The sequence below is a fragment of the Zalophus californianus genome, chromosome 9 (assembly GCF_009762305.2).
Source record: "Zalophus californianus isolate mZalCal1 chromosome 9, mZalCal1.pri.v2, whole genome shotgun sequence".
In the NCBI taxonomy this organism is placed as follows: domain Eukaryota; kingdom Metazoa; phylum Chordata; class Mammalia; order Carnivora; family Otariidae; genus Zalophus; species Zalophus californianus.
In genome coordinates, this window is record NC_045603.1 from 73,807,737 (window position 1) to 73,828,303 (window position 20,567).

Consider the following 20,567-nt stretch of genomic DNA (forward strand, 5'->3'; position numbering starts at 1 on the left):
TCTCTTAAGCTCTGTCAATTTAGTAGCAGGAGTTTGTTTAACTGGGTGAGGATACTACCAAGGAGGGGGATGGCACTAATGACACCAGTCTTGTAATGAATACTTGATCCTTTTATGTTTCTATTTGATCTCTTAATAGAAGTAGACTCTTCTTGCCTGAGAGGAGGAAAATGGACTCAGAACCTTTTCAAAATGAGAGTATTTTCTTGTGGGGGTTAGGTGCAGCATGTTCACTATGGTGCTTATGTAATGTTCTCATGTTCACGACTGTTACAGGTGGCCCAGTGTTTGGAACATTTCATTACTAGGGTCTTAGTGAGGACTGGGTTTGGGTTTCATTCTGACCAAGATCATTTTATAGCTCATGAACTGCTGCATGTGTTTACATTAGGCAAGAACATTTCCAGGACCTGATCCATGTATGGAGATTGAATGGTTTGGTGGAAACAATACTGGAATTGCAATCAGGAAACCAACTTTAACACTACATGGATTTTACCTCTTATTGTGTATTCTTTAGATCTATAGAGCCAACGGTTTAGATAAAGAAAGAACCATAAGCTGAGTGTCTCACTATAAATTCATGATGTTTATCTTAAGTGAGGCCCTTGGGCCCCTCCAGGAATCCTACTGTTTTGCTCAATCCACCAACTTTCCTTCTCTCCCAGACACTTCAGCACTTCTGCCCACTTCCTTATTTACTGATGATCACGCTTTCTATTTTATAAGAAAATCGAAGCAATTGGAGAACTTTCTCGTGATCTCATCACAGAATCTCCTGTGCACTCTGCCTTCCTGAAAGTTCCTGCAGAATGACTCTCTGTGGTCCCAACGCCAACTCCTCCATTGATGCCCTGGATCCCATCCACTTTCATCTACTGAAGGACATTCCTCCAGCCTTTCTCCCCTCCCTTATGCATCATAAATTGTTTCCTATCTGTTGGATCTTTCATTTAGCATACAACCTTGCTGTTATTTCTTCCTTTCCGGAGAGAAAAATTGAAAAGTAACAAAAGCCACAAACCTTTCTGTAGACTAATCTATCCCCTGAAACTACCCCCAATTTCTCTTTACAGCTGAACTCCTCAAATATATTCTCTACACATTGTCTCTGTTTCTTCTTCTGTCTTAAATCCATCCCAACCAGGTTTTTGTCCCCAGCACTACAACAAGCTAATATTTTTGGGGATACTGATGACCTTCATATTCTTAGCCATAGATATTTTTCAGTTTCAATATGTCCTCACAATTTTTATAGGGATTCTTTACAAAGCAGCTTTACAATTTATTGAATCTGCAAAAGATTATTTTTTATAAACTTATTGTGATATCTCATTGCTTTATATTGTAGTGAGTTTATCTTTTAAAGTTCTAAAACCACAAATCTCTTTTTACTAAGTCATATACCAGCCACAGGGAGATTGACAACGTTTGTTCTATACAAAAAAGAAAGAGAAGAATGCCTAACTAAAGCAATATATCATAATCAAATTATGAAAATAACTGAAAACCTTTTCTTTTGTTTTTACAGTTTTACAATTTGTCATAAAACAGAAGTTGTCAAAAATACTCTAAATCCTGTATGGCAAGCATTCAAGATCTCAGTCAGAGCATTATGTAATGGTGATTATGACAGGTAAAATAAATGACAACTTTTCTGAGAGTTTTGAATATTTACTATAGACTTTGTATCTAATAATCTAAGCCAAATTTTTAAAAATTAAGGTGGCTTCTTTACCTGTGTAAATGTGTATTTACCAAGCATAGATGATTTATTCAGAATTTTTAAATAACTTTTTTTTAAAATCCATGATGATTTGGGGAAGAGGGATAATTTGACTAAAGTTCAGTTAAATTGACTGAGTTTCCAAGACCAAAAATATGCAAAGTGCTAAAAATGTATTAAATACTAGTTTGTTTTAACATATTATTCAAAAATTACTCTAGAATTTTCTTTGGCCTCAATGCTTTCATTTGGAATTATCTTTCTAGAGTGGAATAAGTAAATATACAAGATACAAGGCTAGGAGTAGGTATATTATCAACTTTGATGCACTCTTGAAAATGTTATTTGGCATCACTGTTCTCACGGTTGTTGAATCGTAGAAGTGCTGTAGATGTAGAACAGTGTTTTACAAATAGGTGGGTGAGGTGACCATGAAGATACTCCCACAATATACCTAAAGATTTCTTAATATCAAAGTTTTTTTTTCTTTTTTCATGTGAGAGTTGATTATGAAGTTATAAAAGCCCTTACCCCAAAAGGAAAGCAAATAAATAGAAAGTAAAAATCCAATCTCTTTATTTTATCTTGTTACTTGAATATTAGAAAAATGCAAATTTATTCTATTAACTAATATCATAGAAGGAACTGTTGATTAGCAGCCTGCCACTAAATTTACTTTAAAACTTAACTGTCATTTTATTCATTTAAAAAGATCATAACTTTATTTAACTAAACTCATTCTTTAAGAAAGTGGTTCCTATAATGTGGTTCGTGATTAACATCACCAGGTTAACTTTGTAGAAATTCAAGTTCTCAGGCCCCAACTGAAACCCACTGAACCAGGAACTCTGGGCACTGAAGTCCAACAATTCAAATTTTGAGAAGCCCTCCATGTGATTGTGATCCATGCTGAGATTGAGAAATCCTGCTCTAACACAGTGGTTTTCTAGAGAAGTAGCTGCATACCTTCCCATTGAGAAGCTATGTCAAATTACACATGCTTCCTCCATATACTTTCCCTTACTCCCCTCAAAGAATAAGATTTGAAAAACCTATTTTAAGATATAAATCAGGGGCGCCTGAGTGGCTCAGTCATTAAGCGTCTGCGTTCAGCTCGGGTCGTGATCCCAGGGTCCTGGGATCGAGCCCCCATGGGGGGGTCCCTGCTCGGCGGGAAGCCTGCTTCTCCCTCTCCCACTCCCCCTGCTTGTTTCCCTCTCTCGCTGTGTCTCTCTCTGTCAAATAAATAAATAAAATCTTTTAAAAAAAAGATATAAATCAAAATATAGTAATAAGATTGGCAAAATCAACTTCAGACTATTTTTTAAAAGCCTGCAAGCATACATTTCATCTAAGAAAATCTATAACTTATTTTTTAATTCTCAGTGATGTTTTTTAATCTTACTAAGCAACTTTATGTGTATGTTTTCCCCATGGACAGAACAATCAAAGTAGAGGTGTATGACTGGGATCGAGATGGGAGGTAAGACAATGTCTTTTATTCTTGCTCTTGAAACTTAATATGCTTTAAGAAGTATACTGAAATGAACACATTTTTAAATTTTAATCTTCAGATTGCAGATTTTGTCTTATTTTCCCAAATGTTACTGAGGCACTTACATGAAATTTTAAGAATTTGTGTAATTTTTCAACCTGGAGAATAAAATGGAGGTCTTCCTCATTTCTAGTAATGTAGTAAAGATTTTCAACTAGAACTTGATGATTTTTCATTGTACACCTTACAGATATTTTGTATTACACCTTCATAGTACTGATTCTCAAAAGTCTGGGCCTCATAATCTCTCTGAAGATTCTTATAACCATTCTATCCATGTCATTCATGGGAACCTGAATGGGTACCTGAGTCCCTTCCCCACCCAAAAAAAAAGACACATACCTCACAAACAAAAAACAAAACAAAACTCTAGAATTATGTCTGGTGATTGCCAATACAAATAGATGTTTAGAGCTCCAAAATCATGGTTTCCCTCTGCATGTCACAGTAGATGTTAAATCCTAAAAGAGAGGGGACTCACTACTTTTTCTCTTTCTTCTTTATTTTTCCACCGTTTCCACTGTTTTGAGGTGTTTTTAAATGATGTTAAGCACGGAACCCAGAAATGCTCACATCTCACCTTACCCAATAGAGCTGCCTCTGTAGGTCATTCCTGAAGGGACAGAATATACAGATGTCAGGGGAGAATGACAAGTGGAAGAGCAAAGGACACAATTTTGCTTGGCTAATGCCCTACACTCCAACCCAAAGTTCTCTGGAAAAAGGAGTTGAAGTGTGAGGTAGAAAGTCAAGATCTAAGCAAGGCCTTTCTAACTGCATTTTATATAAGCCTGCAGCCTAGCCCGAAGGGTTGAGGGTGTCTGGATACCTGAGTACTCCTGGTAATATAGGAACGAGTTCAATTGAGAAGCCTGGGTTGTCCTGAAGGGACATCCCTTCTGCTGCATAGATAGGAAAATGGCTAATTGGAGAGCCACACACAAGCATGGAGAGGACATCTGACCTGCATTCATTTGTACACATGGTCTAATTTGTGCCCTAGAATTTGGCCCCATTAGGATTTTCTCCTTTTCTTTTTTTCTTTTCTTTTTTTTTTTTCATGGAGTGATAAGGGAGGATGGAGAGAGAGGTGAAGATACTATCCCACACTTCAGCTCTCACCAAATAATTGATTTCTGTCTTCATGTGATATCCCAAGCATGACTATGCTAAAGTTTCCTAACACCATGTGAAGTTACTGTTAAAGACAATCCATGTTATACTACAGATCTTTGTATTTGTCAGATTCTTTATTTAATTAATTATTTATATAGGTTTCCTTTACAAGAATTCTACATTCTTGAGAAATCGAAGTAAAAAAACATGTTTTCTCATAGGAGAACGCATTCCCATAGTACTTATGCTCCATTAAACTTTATTCACTGAGAAAATGAGTTTCACATCTCAGAATAAAAAGAAAAAGAAATAATGCCAATCTGAGTAAAGTAGGACTTTATGCCTTATATCATATACGCTGTTTTAAATTTTAATTGAGAGTGGGCAAAAGTGGTAGCCTTTCCCTAGTAATTTTGGGAAATTGGGGAAATGGTTTTGATCTGAACACTATGAAATAAAGGATGTAAAGTCAGATTTCATTTGCATCCATGACCTTTAATCCTGAATTTGCAGACATTGTAGATATTTTATTGTCCTGCTTTGAAAAGTGAGATTTTATGACTCTCCTTCTGTCACCAGTGTACTTCTGAGTCACAAAAATTTTGAATAGTTTTGGAGGTCAGAATTATCTTGGAATTTAATTATTATTTTTTCTTTTTTGATATTGGAGTTTTAAGCATTCCTATCCAGGATGTGATTTATTGAATGTTTTTAATGTATCAGTTATTCTCTAAGCATTTTTCATGTTGTTCCTTTTGTAATTTTCACAATAAGAAATAGGTACTATATTAACATCATTTTACAGATAGAGAAATCAAGGCAAAGAAGTAAGGTACCTAAGGTCACACAACTGACAAATGGTGGAGCCAGAACTTGAACCCTAGCAGTATGCTTCCGACAATTCAGTCATGACTATTATGCTTTATTTCCATAACATTATAATTGTAAATTGTGGCAATTAAATAAAAGCCTTCAATCTGGGTAGTGGTCTTACTCTGATTCTTCGGTATTTGATAATGTGGTAATTAAGAAGAATGGAAGGACTACTTAAGAAACCTTTTAACACAAGTATGTCACTACCTAACATTTTCTATTACCCAGAGAGGTGGAGGAAGCATTCCTAGGTAGCAAGTCTTAATGTAATGGGAAGTTAAGTAGAGAGAAGTGAGTATTACAGATTTTGAAAGAATCCTGATAGCTATTGAAAGGGCCAATGAATTGTAGAAAAGAGCTGTGTTAGATTATGAGAGTAAGAGCTAGACTGAGAACAAGAGCAAGAGAGAGAGTAGAAATAGAGAGAAAGGAGGAATTATGAAATGTAGTTAAAAGAAGTGAAGGGTTTGGGTCATTAGATTGGGATTTTTTTTTTCAATATACAATGTTTTGCTTTTGAGATATGAATTTAGATGGAAAGAAAATATTTAGATGTTGAGATTTTATAAACTCTTGTCATTAGATCTTCACCTATTTAGGGGGAAGATGGGTGATTGTGCATCCTATGTTGATTTATTTTTAAGTTTCACTTCAATCTACCATCGTTAACAGTATGTTCAAAAGCCATCTGAGGAGTTTAAGACTGTCTGACAGTAAAAGGGAATGAAGGTGGGAGGGGAAGGATTGCTAGGGGGAACTTTAAATATTCCTCGGAAACAAATTATATGATTAGCAGAATAATTGAGGGAATGCATTGTAATTTTAGGACTGGTTTAATAATTTTTTAATGTTGGGATAAAATGCTCTTTCTTTAGTCTAGAATATAGGTCCATATTTTACTGTAAGAAATTTCAGTGCATAATTCTGTATAATCCGTGTGTGCTAATTAGGCTTTTCAATGTTAGCAAAATTATGTTTGAGAATGACGTGTAAAAAGCAAAATTAAAATCATGATTAAATAATTTTTGATAACCCTTTCACTAAGTAATATAATTTATGAAATTTGAAAGGCACATTGGTCTCTAATAACAATGATATGTAAATGCCATAAAATCCAGATACTAATTTTGTAATGCAATAATATTAGTTACTATGTGGATTGTTAGAGAAGTTGATATTCCAGTTTGTGGTTACATGTGCTTATAATAACATATGGCTATTATACTTTTTACATGCATTTTTGTTTATCTGACATGATTTCCTAATGTAGATGTTCTTTCCTTAAATCAGAGTGAACATGATTTGACACTCATATTTCATGATAAAATGTAATGATCAGAAGCTTTCCTATTCTTTGTTTTCTTGTCATCTTTAGTATTTGTCATAAATCTTGTACATGTATCAGTTTTTAAATTCTCTGCCTAGATTGAGAACTTTTGTTTCCACTATTTAGAGAAGATTACTCATTGGATTCCCCCCCACCTTTTTTTGACAGCTATACCGACGTTGTCCAGTATAAATATAAGGCAAATCACATATGTAATCTAAAATTTTCTAGTAACAGCATTAAAAACTAAAAATAAACCAGTGAAATTGATGTAATAATATATTTTATTTAATTCTATATATGCAAAATGTTATTATGATATAGAATTAATATAAATTTTTTTAAAGATTTTATTTATTTATTTGAGAGAGCGAGCGAGAGAGAGCAAGAACAGGGAAGAGAAGGAGAAGCAGCCTTCTCGCAGAGCAGGGAGCCCAACGTGGGGCTCGATCCCAGGATCCTGAGATCATGACCTGAGCCGAAGGCAGATACTTAACTGAGCCACCCAGGTGCCCCATTATAAAATTATTAATGAGATATTTTACATTTTTATACTAAGTCTTTGAAACCTGGTATATACTTTATGCTTGCAGCATACTGCCTTCAGGCGGGCTATATTTCAAGTGTCCTGTTGCAGTATCAGGTTGGCAACTGCCTTACTGGATAGCACCATGTAGAGTTTAATTAAATCTATACAATATATGTCATAAGTAACTTTAAATCAGTTATTTGTTTTACTTTTAGATCAGTTTTATTTGTCTGTATTTCATAGAAGTTATAGGTGTCTCCTTATAAAGTGGGGAAAAACTGGTCAGATAACTGTATTATTTTATTTGTAAATTTGACCATAGGAAACCGATAAGGTAATCTGATCTTTCAGTTTAGGGAGAAGATTTCAGTCAGAAATTTAAGTGAACAATGCTTGACAGCGTTACTTGCTCAATCACATTTTGTTTTACTAGCTAGGGTACTTCAGATAATTGAGGTGATAATTATATTCACAGATAAGGAACTTCAGGAAGTGGTGTGATCTTGGGTCAGAAATCTAAGGGTATGTTTAACTCAGTTCATCAACTTGAAATTAATTCTGTAACAAACATCTTGTGCCTCTATGAAGCATACAAAAATCTGGTAATGCTGTTGAGTAGGTAACCAATTGACATTAAAATCGGTGTCCTGAGCTCATTTGGAACAGAAGAAATACAGTTATTTGTCCTTTTTTATTTAAACACACTGGCAGTGGTCTGAGAGCAGAGATGTTGCTTGACCTTGGCATGAATAATCAGTGTAAATGTACCAGTTTTCAACAAGTTAAACCACTTTACTAAAATCATCTCCATAATTCCCACCATTTCTTCAAGGGATGTGAAGAAAGACTATTTAAACCTCATTTTAACAATTGAAAAGCTGAAGTGCTGAGAAACTGACTTGTCTGGGTTACAAAGCAATCAGTGGTGGTATCTTTGAAAAGCTTCAATTGCTTGGAGTTGCTTCAGCTGACTTTGTAGCTTAATTTAAAATTCAGGGAGCATTAACAGAACAGCTCTGCATTAAAACCATGTGGCTCTAATGTGGGGCTGATTGTAAATGGGCCACCGAGTAGATCTCTGTCTCCCAGAACATGATTTGATGAAAAGGCTCAAACTAGTGAACTGCCAGTATAAAATTTGGCTCTTGAAGTCAGCTGAGAAAGGAGAGTAAAAGTTTCCTCGTTAGCACTCTGCATTGTATCGAATGTAGTCATTTTAAATAGTGAGTGACACTTATTACAAGAAAGTGCAAACTTCATTTATCTGTGAAATGCCAGATAAATGCTTTCATTTTCTTGTATGTTACCTTTGAAGATATTTGATAAACACACTTGATGTTTTATTTCTGCAATTATGCATCATCACGGTGTGAAAGAACAGTGATTCTTGGTCCAGAGCTTCACTCGAGAACTTACTTATAAGTTGTCTAAGACATTTACAACTCATTTAGGAGGAGCATGTGCAAGACCTTTTGTATTTGTCTCATTTATTTTAAATTTCCTTACTTATTCTAATTAATCATTCCCTAACAATTACCCTGTTTGCAGTTAACCCTGAATGTTCTAAATGTGTATTCAGTAGACAAGATTCAGCCTGTTTTCTTGTTCCACTACCTACCACTTCTTTGAGATTTTTAAAACATGTTGGTAGACAGTATTTCATACTCCACATGTTACTTACTGACATACTACTTCCCCTCCCCCCATATCCTACAAATTTATGTAATGATTTTTCTCATACATAGTTTGTGGGGTTTTTGTCCCCTTTTCCCTTCAATCTACAATTCTTAACCCTCAATGAAGACTGATTTTATTTCTATATATTGATACCTAAAGCGGTAATCAAATTTTTATTTTTGTTTGTCTCTATTTATGTTCTAATAGAAACTTTATTAATTAATTATGGAAGAAATTGTTATTGAACATTTCTTATGTGCTAAACTGTTTGCCAGACTAGTGAAAATACACATCTCTAATCTTTATACAGCGATATTTTAGTTATCTTTAATGCATTTTATATATCCTTCCACTTCTGTGTTAATTTTTGCCTGCTGGTTTTCTGTCCAGGCCCATTTATTCCAAGTTTCCAATTGGTTTTTATAGAAACCACATCTTATTTTTTTCTCGTTCATTTAATTAATCTATAGTTCACTCTTGTCCTATTTGCTTCAGAGACAAGAATATCTAAATCATATGCAAATTCAATCTGTATTTTCCATATGTAGGATTCTAGATCCTATTTTAACGTTGAGCAATAACAAAACGGAAACTTTTAATTGCACTTTATTCCCCCAAATAATTAAGATACCACCTGCTTTCCAGCTGATGGTTTTGATTCAAGTTCTTGTTAACATCTTCATGGGTCTTTAGTTTTTGTTCCTAAAATTAAAACATTTCTATTTCTATTATATTCAAAACATTCAAGAATAATTTCTTATAAGGATGCTTTTAGCCAAAGAACAGTCTCCTAATGAAAGGAAGCAGAGTTTTCAATACCATTTTGAGAGATGGACGCTTGTGTAGACAAGATATTCAGTCATTCAACTCTGAAGCAACACAACATTATTTGTTTTTGTCACTCATATTATCCTCTCATGCCACCCTTCAGACAATTTCACAGTTTGTAATTTTAGTCTGAAAAAAAATACAGCTTATTTATATTATAACATGCATGAGAAATGTGTTGAGTTTTCCAAGAGGAAAACACAAAGGCTTACCTCTTTTCCCCATTTGTGGTAATTGTTTTTGGCCACTAAGATACTGGATAAAATGTTGCCTTGATTTAACATATTTGTGACTTCAGGTAGTTTTATCAGTTGTATTCCAAAGAATTTTTGATTCATGTTCATCAGGGTTTTTCCCTTTGCTTTATGTTGATGAATATTTTGGACATCTCTATAATGATTTTCAGTGTCATCTCCATTCTATGAAATAGAAAACCTTGACCTTTTTCTGTAATCAAGAATAAAATGTATTTTTTTCACTTATTGCCAGAAACATTGTGAATGAACCATTTCCATGAGAAACACTAGGGTCCTTTTCTTTCTATAATACCTCTCCAGATACTGCTTCAGTAGGCTTGGGAAACTGTCTAAATGTGAATTGTTTGATAAAAGCTCCCCAGGTCATCCTAATGCAGATTTGGGTTGAGAACAGTTGTTAGAAACTCACTCTAGAGCAGGAAAACAAAAAACCTTATTTTTTTTTCTGAGATTAGGAAATGAAGATCAATATAATTAAACAGAACAAATTTTTTTTAGCATCTGTTAAGTTCAGATCGCTATACTAGTTATTGCTGGGTAATTAAAAGATGATTGACACTCAGCTCATGGATTGAAGAAGGATATGGTCTTGCAGAGTGTACATTACAGTCCCAGGAGCAAAATAGTAGGCAGAGCATGTTTCTTGAGAAGGGTGTAATGTGTTAAATTTCAGAGAAATCTTAAGTTCATATTCGAGTGGAAGTACCCAGATGTGCTCATGACAAAGTATAATGGGTGATTCACCTGATATTGGGAATTTTAAAAGAAGGGATTTTGTGAACCCAGTAAGTGAAGGGTTTTGTCTTAGACTTGTGTTTGTGAGTATGTTATAATGTATTAGAGGGAATTAATAGGGAAATAGAGATATATGAAGGCAGGTCAAGACCATATGATGGAAGGCCTCTGAGAGTTGAGATTATGTAGTGAATTCCATCGGAACTTTGGAGTCATTAAGAGATTTTGTTCCTGAACCAAGGACATTCTAGCATGATTAGCACTATGGGAAAATATCTGTAGGATGAATTGGAATCAGGGAGAGATAGAAGTGCAAAACCTAGTTAGGAGGTTAAGGAGGTTATTGAGATAGTATGAAACCTGTATTAGGTTGGTAGCAAAGGCAATAAAAAAAAAAATACCTTGCCATGAAAAACAATAAATTACATTTTTGAATATGCATAGAGCTTTGCAGTTTACAAAGTGCTTTTTCACATACTTTCTCATTTGATCCTTACAAGAATCCTATAGGCATTAATTACTTATTATCTTCCTAATTTTGCTGATAAATGAATTGAAGTTTCTTGCTCCAGAATGTCTTCATGGTTTGTGCATTATTGTAGATAATGCTGCTATAAACATGCAGGTGCATGTATCCCTTTGAATTAATATTTTTGTATTCTTTGGGTAAATATCTACCGGTGCAATTGCTGGATCATAAGGTGTATTTCTTTTCTTAACTTTTTGAGGAAATTCCATACTGTTTTCCAAAGTGGCTGTACTGGTTTGCATGCCCACCAACAGTGCGAGAGGGATCCCCTTTCTCCCCATCCTCTTCTATACCTGTTGTTTCTTGCGTTGTTGATTTTAGTCATTCTGAGAGGTGTGAGGTGACATCTCATTGTAGTTTTGATTTGTATTTCCTTGATGATGAGTGATGTTGAGCATCTTTTCATGTGTCTGTTGGCCATCCGTATGTCTTCTTTGGAAAAACATCTATTCATGTCTTCTGCCCATTTTTTAATTGAATTATTCATTTTTTGGGTGTTGGGTTTTATAAGTTCCTTATATATTTTGGATACTAACCCTTTATCAGATATGTCATTTGCAAATATCTTCTCTCATTCCATAGTCACCTTTTAGTTTTGTTGATTGTTTCCTTTGCTGTGTAGAAGCTTTTTATTTTGATGAAGCTTTTGCTTGGTTTTGATGAGAGACTCCCAAATGTAAACCTAGTGGATGGTCTCAGACAATACTAGAACTCGTGATGACCTCATGCCAGAGGAACGAAACCATTTCAGATCACATCAACCTAAGTGTGTTGTGCTTTCTTCTACAACACCCATCTCTATCTTTCAAACAGCTACAGATGTTTTCAAGACCTGGCTAAGTTTTACCCTGCTTCTCTTTATCTCCCCCAGGATTGCTTTTGTCATTCACTGTATTTCCTTTTTCTTTTTTTCACCCCCCAATTCCTCTTTTTAAAGTTCTATATCACAATGAAGAATGTGTATCAGGCTATTAGAAATATGAGGCTAGGGAATTGGAGAGATGCTGGAGTATAAATCAAAGGCAGAAATTGGAGAATCTTCTAATTAAAAGATCTCTTTGACACAATAGAAGTGTATGTGATTACTCACTGAGAGTGTTGGGGAAAAATTCTACAGAGCTGGCCATAAAAGTCTTCCAGTTAAATGAAACTTCTAGTTGTGAGTGATGAAGACTTTCTGATAATAAAGATGCTGATCATTTATGCAATAAGATGGTTGATAGGCAATCATCACCCATTATTTTCTCTGTGATTCTAAAGACCAAGACAGTTTGAGATTTTGTGTAATCTATATGTGTTGTATAGCTGTATAGTGTTTGTTAATCACCTACTAGTATCCCAAATACACATAAAACTAAGCTTAGTGATGACTAAGTCCTGGAAAAAAACAATGTATTAAAATTTAGCAAGTGAGAAGTTCACTACAGAGATGAATTTGCCAAATACCTTTACTTTGTAACAATTTTAATATTTAATTTAAATTGGCTAGTCAGAAAGAGAGAGTGAAAATGAATAAGAAAGAGACAGTGTGGTGTGTGCCATCTTTTTGTTATATAAATTTCTCTCATAAAAAGCTTGGTAATCCAATTTCAAGGTCATTCATTATAAGAGTTTTAAATTTAGGGCGCCTGGGTGGCTCAGTCGTTAAGCGTCTGCCTTCAGCTCAGGTCATGATCCCAGAGTCCTGGGGTCGAGTCCCACATCGGGCTCCCTCCTCTGAGGGAAGCTTGCTCTCCCTCTCCCACTCCCGCTGCTTGTGTTTCTGCTCTTGCTATCTCTGTCTCTGTCAAATAAATAAATAAAATCCTAAAAAAAAATAAAAATAAAAACGCCTTTAAAAAAAAAGTTTTAAATTTAATTTGCTCTCCCAAGCAATTTTACATATTTCCTCTCAATTCTCAAAAATAACTCCCAGTAAGAAATATCACCATTGTTCTTTTTCCAGATATGAAAGTTAAGGTTCAAAATGTGGAAATGATTTGTCCATTTTACATCACTATTAAGTAGTCATTGGTTTTCAAACCAAATTACTGCTTATTCCTTTAATTATCTTTCTAAGCACTGCTTTTATCTACCCCATCATCCTTTGCTTCTTAGTGTAGGAAAAATGGAACATGATATTCAGAATTCCAGATCTTTTCTTTGAAACATAAGTTCTTCTGTCATTTGATGATGACTATTGTAGACATAACCTGAGAGAATTAAAACAAGACAAAAATATATTGTAGCCATTTATTCATGCTGCATTCAAATCACGTTTAGAAAGGAAAATTTCATAGTTGCTGATCTGGAGAAAAATTAAGACAAAGAGAATATTGTCACTCCCAATAGTAGTTTAGGTTTGGTAAATATTCATATATATTTGAGTGCTTGGTGTTGTTCGTATATTTTTTAAAAAATTTTGAACAAATGACTGACTGCTATGGGTAAGAGTTAAGTTTCCCAAATGATATTTTATGTCCAACAGTTTGATTCACTGCTCCCCATCAATCATTTCTACTCTAATTTTGATATTTACACTCTAATGTTCAGCTATGATATTCTCAGTTCCAGCCTGCTTGGGTACATGCTTTGGTACTCATAATTTCTAACTTGTGTCTGTACCTACAAGTTGAATAGGGAAAACAAAGCCTTACAGTTGTATTTGAAATAGACAAGTAATTGTATATTTGAATTATCTAAGTAATTGCCTCGATTATCCACTTTATTAGATATAAAAGACACGACTTTCTTTTGTGTGTCCATTTCATAATACTTGGAATAATTTTTGCATTGTAGTTTAAACCAGATAATATAGTTTACATTATAAGTTAAGTCACTAAAAATCAGCAACATTTTAATATTAAGCTAACCTCAAATAAAATTTACATTTTTGGCATTGCACTGAATTTGACACCATCAAAGAATATCTGAGAATAAACCATTCTTTTTCATTTTTCTAATCTGTTCTATGTATATATTTAAACAGATTAAATGTAATTATTTGGCAGTGAGGTTCAGTTAAAGGAAGTACTCAATAACTATTTTATGACTAGTAAATAAGGTCCCTAAAAAGAACTAGATAAACTTTTGGTGTCACAATTCCTCCTGTGATTAGTATTTATTATGTAAAGTATCTAAGGATGTCAAAATCTGCAGTTTTGGATTTTCAGGTTGATGATATACATATAGTTGTAGTACAAACGGCATGTATTCATTTCGATTGTGTGTACTATGCTAAGGGGTGTTGGAGAATTATTGGCAACCTTTTCCAGAAACCAAATCTAAATAGCCAGATTGACATATACATGAAAACATATGAAAGTACATGAATATTCATAGATTATGCTACTTTGGTTTACTAGCACTATTCTACGATTATAACCCTAGAATAGAGATAAAAACTTTAATAACATATTTTTTGCCTCAATTTGTGACTTTTGTACATAGATAAATAAACATACAAACAAAAAGAAATTTCTGACGTGCCATTTTCTGTATCATTTATGTTTAAAGTGAATTCACAATTGGAATGTTTATTTAGATTTCTAGAAAAATAACCTTATATTTAATCACACATTCACATTGCCCTTCTAAAGACATTGTTACCTAAATAGTTCTTCAGTGTTATTTTTCTTAAAAGTATAGAATAAGATATTTAATATGTGGACAAAGTCAATTATACCTGTACTTTAGATTACATGCTAATACATTTGTATATATTAGAGAATAGTCTTAAATGAATAAGCCAATGGAATGTATTATAAATATATTTTAACCTCTAAAATTGATTTTAACATATATGGAAATTAAGGCTGCATTTATGGCTATTTTCTTTTTTTTTTTTTAAAGATTTTATTTATTATTTATTTAATTGACAGAGAGAGAGAGAGACAGCGTGAGAGGGAACACAAGCAGGAGGAGTGGGAGAGGGAGAAGCAGGTTTCTGGCCGAGCAGGGAGCCCAGTGCGGGGCTTGATCCCAGGAACCTGGGATCATGATCCGAGGCAAAGGCAGTCGTTTAACCAACTGAGCCACCCAGGCACCCCTATGGCCATTTTCTAAGATACTGTTTTTCTTCCAAGAACCCAAAACAAATTTCGGGTGTTCTGTTCAGAACAGTTCAAGTTAATCAACCAGACTTTATTGGGGAAGTAAATAGGAAAATGTATTTTATAGTTTTGAGGGGTGAAAAAAATTTTACTAGAAAGCCTACTGATTTACCCAAAGTCAGTAAATCCCAAAGGTAGAACTTGTAGGCAGACATTATTTTTATTGTGTTGCATAGATATTTCTTTCATTTCCACTAGAAAATTCAGATACTTATACTGTATTTGAAGGACAAAGTTTCTACTATGCTTATTATTAAAAAGGAAGAGCTTCTATACATAAGTATTTTCCCATCTAAGCAACCCAAACACCAATTCACTGAGTACTTTTAATTCTTTGATTAAATGTTTTAGATTTGTAGCTCTTAGGAACTCAGTGATTCTGAAATTTTGCTTCATAGTCTCCTGGAGTCTTGTTTGGTTAAAAAATATATTAATTTATTCAAGCCTCTAAAAACACACAAAAAACCTTTTATGAGGTGGGTTATTCTATTTCCATATTTTAATACTTAGAAGATATTCGCATTGTTTTTCTTTAAAGATTTTATTTATTTGACAGAGAGAGAGAGAGAGTGTGTGTGCGACCGTACAAGCAGGAGGAGGGGCGGGCAGAGGGAGAAGCATGCTCCTGCTAAGCAAGGAGCCTGATGCGGGGCTTGATCTCAGGACCCTGGAATCATGACTTGAGCCAAAGATAGACACTTAACTGAGCCACCCAGGCTCAGTGAATATATTCACATTGTTAAAACCATTATCATAAAATGAACGTACCTCAAAAACACATAAAGAATTATTAAAGCCTCTCAAAATACCTAAAAAGTTTTTTTCTCCATAGTGTAAGAAAATAATTTTCATTTTGAGACATGAAAAGGGTAATAATGTAGGAATTCAAAGAAAATCTTATAAATCTTGAATGGCAATAAGTATAAGTTACTACTTTTGTGTTAATATAAAAATAAGCACACAATCTCCAGGGATGAAATTCTTTCAAATCTGAAAGTTCTGAGCTACCAAATGAGATCTAAGTCAGGGATTACAGTGAACTCTGTCAGCTCTAAAGGTGCAATTTCACCAAAGTGGGGTGATTATTTTTTTAAAATTTATAACACGTACATTTTTTGCTAACAATGCCTGGTCTACACAGCACAAAATAAATTTTTTTAATTACTTGGTTTTATTGGAGATAAATATTCTAGGCAATTTGGTGGGAGCTGGAATTACTGCTTTTTGGACTTGAATGATCCGAATAGTTTATCCATGTTGATTAAAAACTACAGTGGCAGTAATTTATATGACTTTGTACTGGGTACACACTTTTTTTCCTTGTAAGTCTACTAAATCTAAAACCTTGAAACTGACCAAAGAAAGCTCTCCATTTTAACCATAGATTTGAAAGAATCTCAATAGCAAATGTACTTTAATCTCCTCCTATTGGGTACTCACCTTTAGCAGTTGATCCTTGTTGCCCTTTTGGAGTCCCTCAGTCTGTCAGGAAGATCATGGGCAGGATGGGGACTGCCGGCCAGAGAGAGTATGGAAACTGGTAGCCAGCTTCACAAGCAAGGTTGGCACGAGAACTAGAACATTGATGATGTCTGTTGGCAACTCTGGCATGACTGTGGGAAGTGGTGCCCCAACACACAGAGTAGCCAGGATATACCAGAGGCAAAGAGGGCATTGTTTGCCAATGAAAAGATCCTAACCTGGGGAACCTGGGTGGCTCAGATGGTTGGGCGTCTGCCTTCGACTTGGGTCATGATCCCGGGGTCCTGGGATCGAGCCCTGCATCAGGCTCCCTGCTCAGCGCAGAGCCTGCCTCTCCCCTTCCCTCTGCCTCTCACCCTGCTCTTGCTCTCTCTCTCTCTGTATCTTTGTGTCTCAAATGAATAAATAAAAAAAAATCTTTAAAAAAAAAAAAGAAAGAAAGAAAAGACCCTAACCTTGGGTAGCAGTGCGCTGCAGTGCGCAACTTGCCAACTTTTGCTGCTTTGGGCTAGGAGTTGTGTGTGTGTATGTGTGTGTGTGTCTGTATGAGAGAGAGTGGGTGTGTGTATGTGTGTGTGTGTAAGAGAGTCAGGCAGTTTGTGTGTGTGTGTGTGTGTGTGTATGAGAGACAGATGTGGTGTGTGTATGTGTGTGTGAGAGAGACGGGCAGTGGTGTGTGTGTGTGTGTAACTCCTGTCAGAATTTTTTCCTTGTGCTTTTTATTAAAAAATGAACTTGGTAGAGAAGTGATAGAATCCCTGTGTTCTAGTCTTCATCATTGTGAAAAAGCAAGACAAGGTGATTCTGTTATCTCTTAATAACATACAGTGGTAGTCAAGGCTTACAGAGAATAAACAAAACTAGCAATATAATATGAAATCTAGATAGATGAACAGATAGATTTATATATGAACTCAGGCAACTTTGAGTGAAAAGTAAAATATAAACAAGTACTAATCTATATTCAGTGACTAGCCCAGATATATACCATGTATATAAATGAGCAATTATAAAAGCATCTGATGCACTACTAAAATAAAATTTCTTAGAACTATGAATTGAATTTATCTTCTTATACCTAAAGTATATATATTTTAAAATTCTTGAATGATCTGTTATTAATATGTTGGAAAGGGAATAATTACTTTGAATTACATTTATATGGCTATAGACCAATGACAGGAAAAGAATAAGAAGATATGAGAATAGAGATGTAATATCTCATTTTTTAGAACTTAGATCTTTTGAAAAAAATTTAAAAAATAAAAAATATAAAACTGATCTTTTGGCCATTATAATCCTGCTTCTGCTGTTTTGTTGTTTTGCTTATTATAATAATGCCAATTATTCTGATTAGTCTGAAAAAATAACACTCATTGGCTGATAGTTTAAATTTCAGAAATAGGTTAGTGCATCACACAGATCTACCTTTCTAGAGTTTAATACTGAAGGTAAAAACTAGAATTCAATCACTTTGAAATTATAGAAGAAAAAGTATGTGACATGGATGACATAAATATTTAAAAGTTCATGAAATTGGAGGATATCTTAACTTCAGACATTATCTCAGTTAACTTTTTTTTTAAGATTTTATTTATTTGAGAGAGAGTGAGAGAGTACTAGGAGGGGGACTGTCAGAGGGGGAGGGAGAAGCAGGCTCTCCACTGAGCAGGGAGCCTGATGTGGGGCTTTATCCCAGAACCCTGGGATCATGACCTGAGCCCAAGGCAGATGCTTAACTGACTGAGCCACCCAGGTGCCCCTTTCAATTAACTTTTTAATTAATATGATCCTAGAAAAGTATCCAATGATCCTGGCTAGCTAAAGAAACTTCATCCTACCTTTCAATGAATTAAATTGCATTTGTGAAACTATTGCTATTTTTGGCTATATACAATTTGCTTCCTCTTTAACTAGGCAAATTTTAATATGAATGAGAAAATTTTGCTTGATGATATTTTGGTGCATTAAGCTTGTTAGAGGAAATGGAAAAAAATTAAAGGTTATTATGTAAAAAAAAGACTTTATGTGTAGTTAAAATTGACATTATATCTAATACATACACATGGAATTTAAATAATGTAAATTTATAAAAATACTTTAAAAATATGTCTATACCCTGTATTAAAAAAAATTGGAGTAGCTATGTAGGCATACAGTTTGGGCTTAAATGTGATAAATCATCATATATAACATTTTCTTTATTAAGGTATATATTGTTTTCTATATCAGTGTAAGCCACATTAAAAATATTGTCTTTGTCTTGGAGCACCTGGGTGGCTCAGTCGTTTAAGCGTCTGCCTTTGGCTCGGGTCATGGTCCTGGGGTCCTGGGATCTAGCCCTGTATTGGACTGTGTGTCTCCTCTCCCTCTAGCCCTCCCCTCCTCCCTCCCCCCCCAGCTTGTGCTTGCTCTCTCTCTCTCTCAAATAAATAAAGTCTTTAAAAAAAATATGTTGTCTTTGTCTTAGAAAGTGGTGTTTGTCCCAAATCTTTGTACAAATGTAATAAATAAGTGGAAATTAAGTTAGTAAATGAAATATTAATAGTAAATAATAATAGATAAAATACAAACATATTAAACTGTATGATTATGTAGATATATTATATATTACTGTATAATATTTTATATATATTTATACCCAAAATGACAATAGGAGTTATTTTACACATATGTGTTATTTATATCTCTTGAAATTTCTATCTATATTAGAAATGGATCAAGGAACAGGTGTGGATAAGACTGATAAAATTAGCCTGTTTTTCCTGTCGAATTGTTAATATTTGAGAGTGATTATTTCTTGAAATATTATTGTAATCTATGGAGGGAGGAAAAATGTAAATCTTTTGAAATTATTTAAAATTTCAACAAAGCTAGAGATAAATGATCACTTCTACATTGAATACATTCATATAAATCTTATAATAATTTCTACTAGTAAAAACATAAACCAGTACTTTACAAAGGAAAAAAAGTACTTTTGTAAGGATGTGTTTATAATTTGTGTTTACTAGGACAATTAAGAATCATTATCGTTCTGCAAATTTACATACAGACAAGCTCATAATATAGGAATATTTAAAGGTCATATTTCTAGATGTTTTAAGGTGAACTAGATTCTCCCTCAGGATTTGAGGAAGTTACGTGGGAAAAGAAGGACTTGATTCTGTTGAAATTTTAAATTAGATAATACTTCCTTTAAGAATCAGTGGAGGCTGGGAGTGCCTAGGTGGCTCAGTCAAGTGTCTCACTTTGGCTCAAGTCATGATTTCAGGGTCCTGGGATTGAACCCTGTGTTGGGCTCGCTGCTCAGTGGGGAGTCTGCTTCTCCCTCTCCCCCTGCCCCTCCCCTTGCTCCTGCTCTCTCTCTCTCTTTCTCTCTCGAATAAATAAATAAATCAGTGTAGGCTGATATTCTTTTGTTTAAAAAAACAAAACAAGGGGTGCTTGGGTGGCTCAGTCATTAAGTGTCTGCCTTCAGCTCAGGTCATGATCCCAGGGTTCTGGGATGGAGCCCCACATCGGGCTCTCTGCTCAGTGGGAAGCCTGCTTCTCCCTCTCCCACTCCCCCTGCTTGTGTTCCCTCTCTAGCTGTCTTTCTCTCTGTCAAATAAGTAAAATCTTAAAAAAATAATAAAAAATAAAAAACAAAACATTCTTAGATGCTGAAAAGTCTTGTCAAAGTCAAAGGCTTTGACTAGAATAAAAGCAAATTAGCAAAATTTATGATATACTGTTATCTGGACTCATAAAGATGACTTTTTGTGTTGATCATTGGAAATCACAAATCCTATGGCATATTTTACCTGTCATGGAGTCAGTGGTTTGGTTTTAGTCACCTC

At 34.5% G+C, this 20,567-nt stretch overlaps 1 protein-coding gene across 5 annotated transcripts in view; it reads left to right on the top strand.

Annotated features, from left to right (window-relative positions):
* CPNE8 (copine 8) overlaps positions 1–20,567 on the top strand; it is a 227,566-nt gene that overhangs the window by 131,087 nt on the left and 75,912 nt on the right. For all 5 annotated transcript variants that reach the window (XM_027594830.2, XM_027594832.2, XM_027594833.2 and 2 more), the window contains 2 exons: positions 1,532–1,636; positions 3,168–3,209. In XM_027594830.2, the coding sequence (XP_027450631.1) occupies positions 1,532–1,636; positions 3,168–3,209 (147 nt within the window). The remainder of the gene's footprint in view (positions 1–1,531; positions 1,637–3,167; positions 3,210–20,567) is intronic.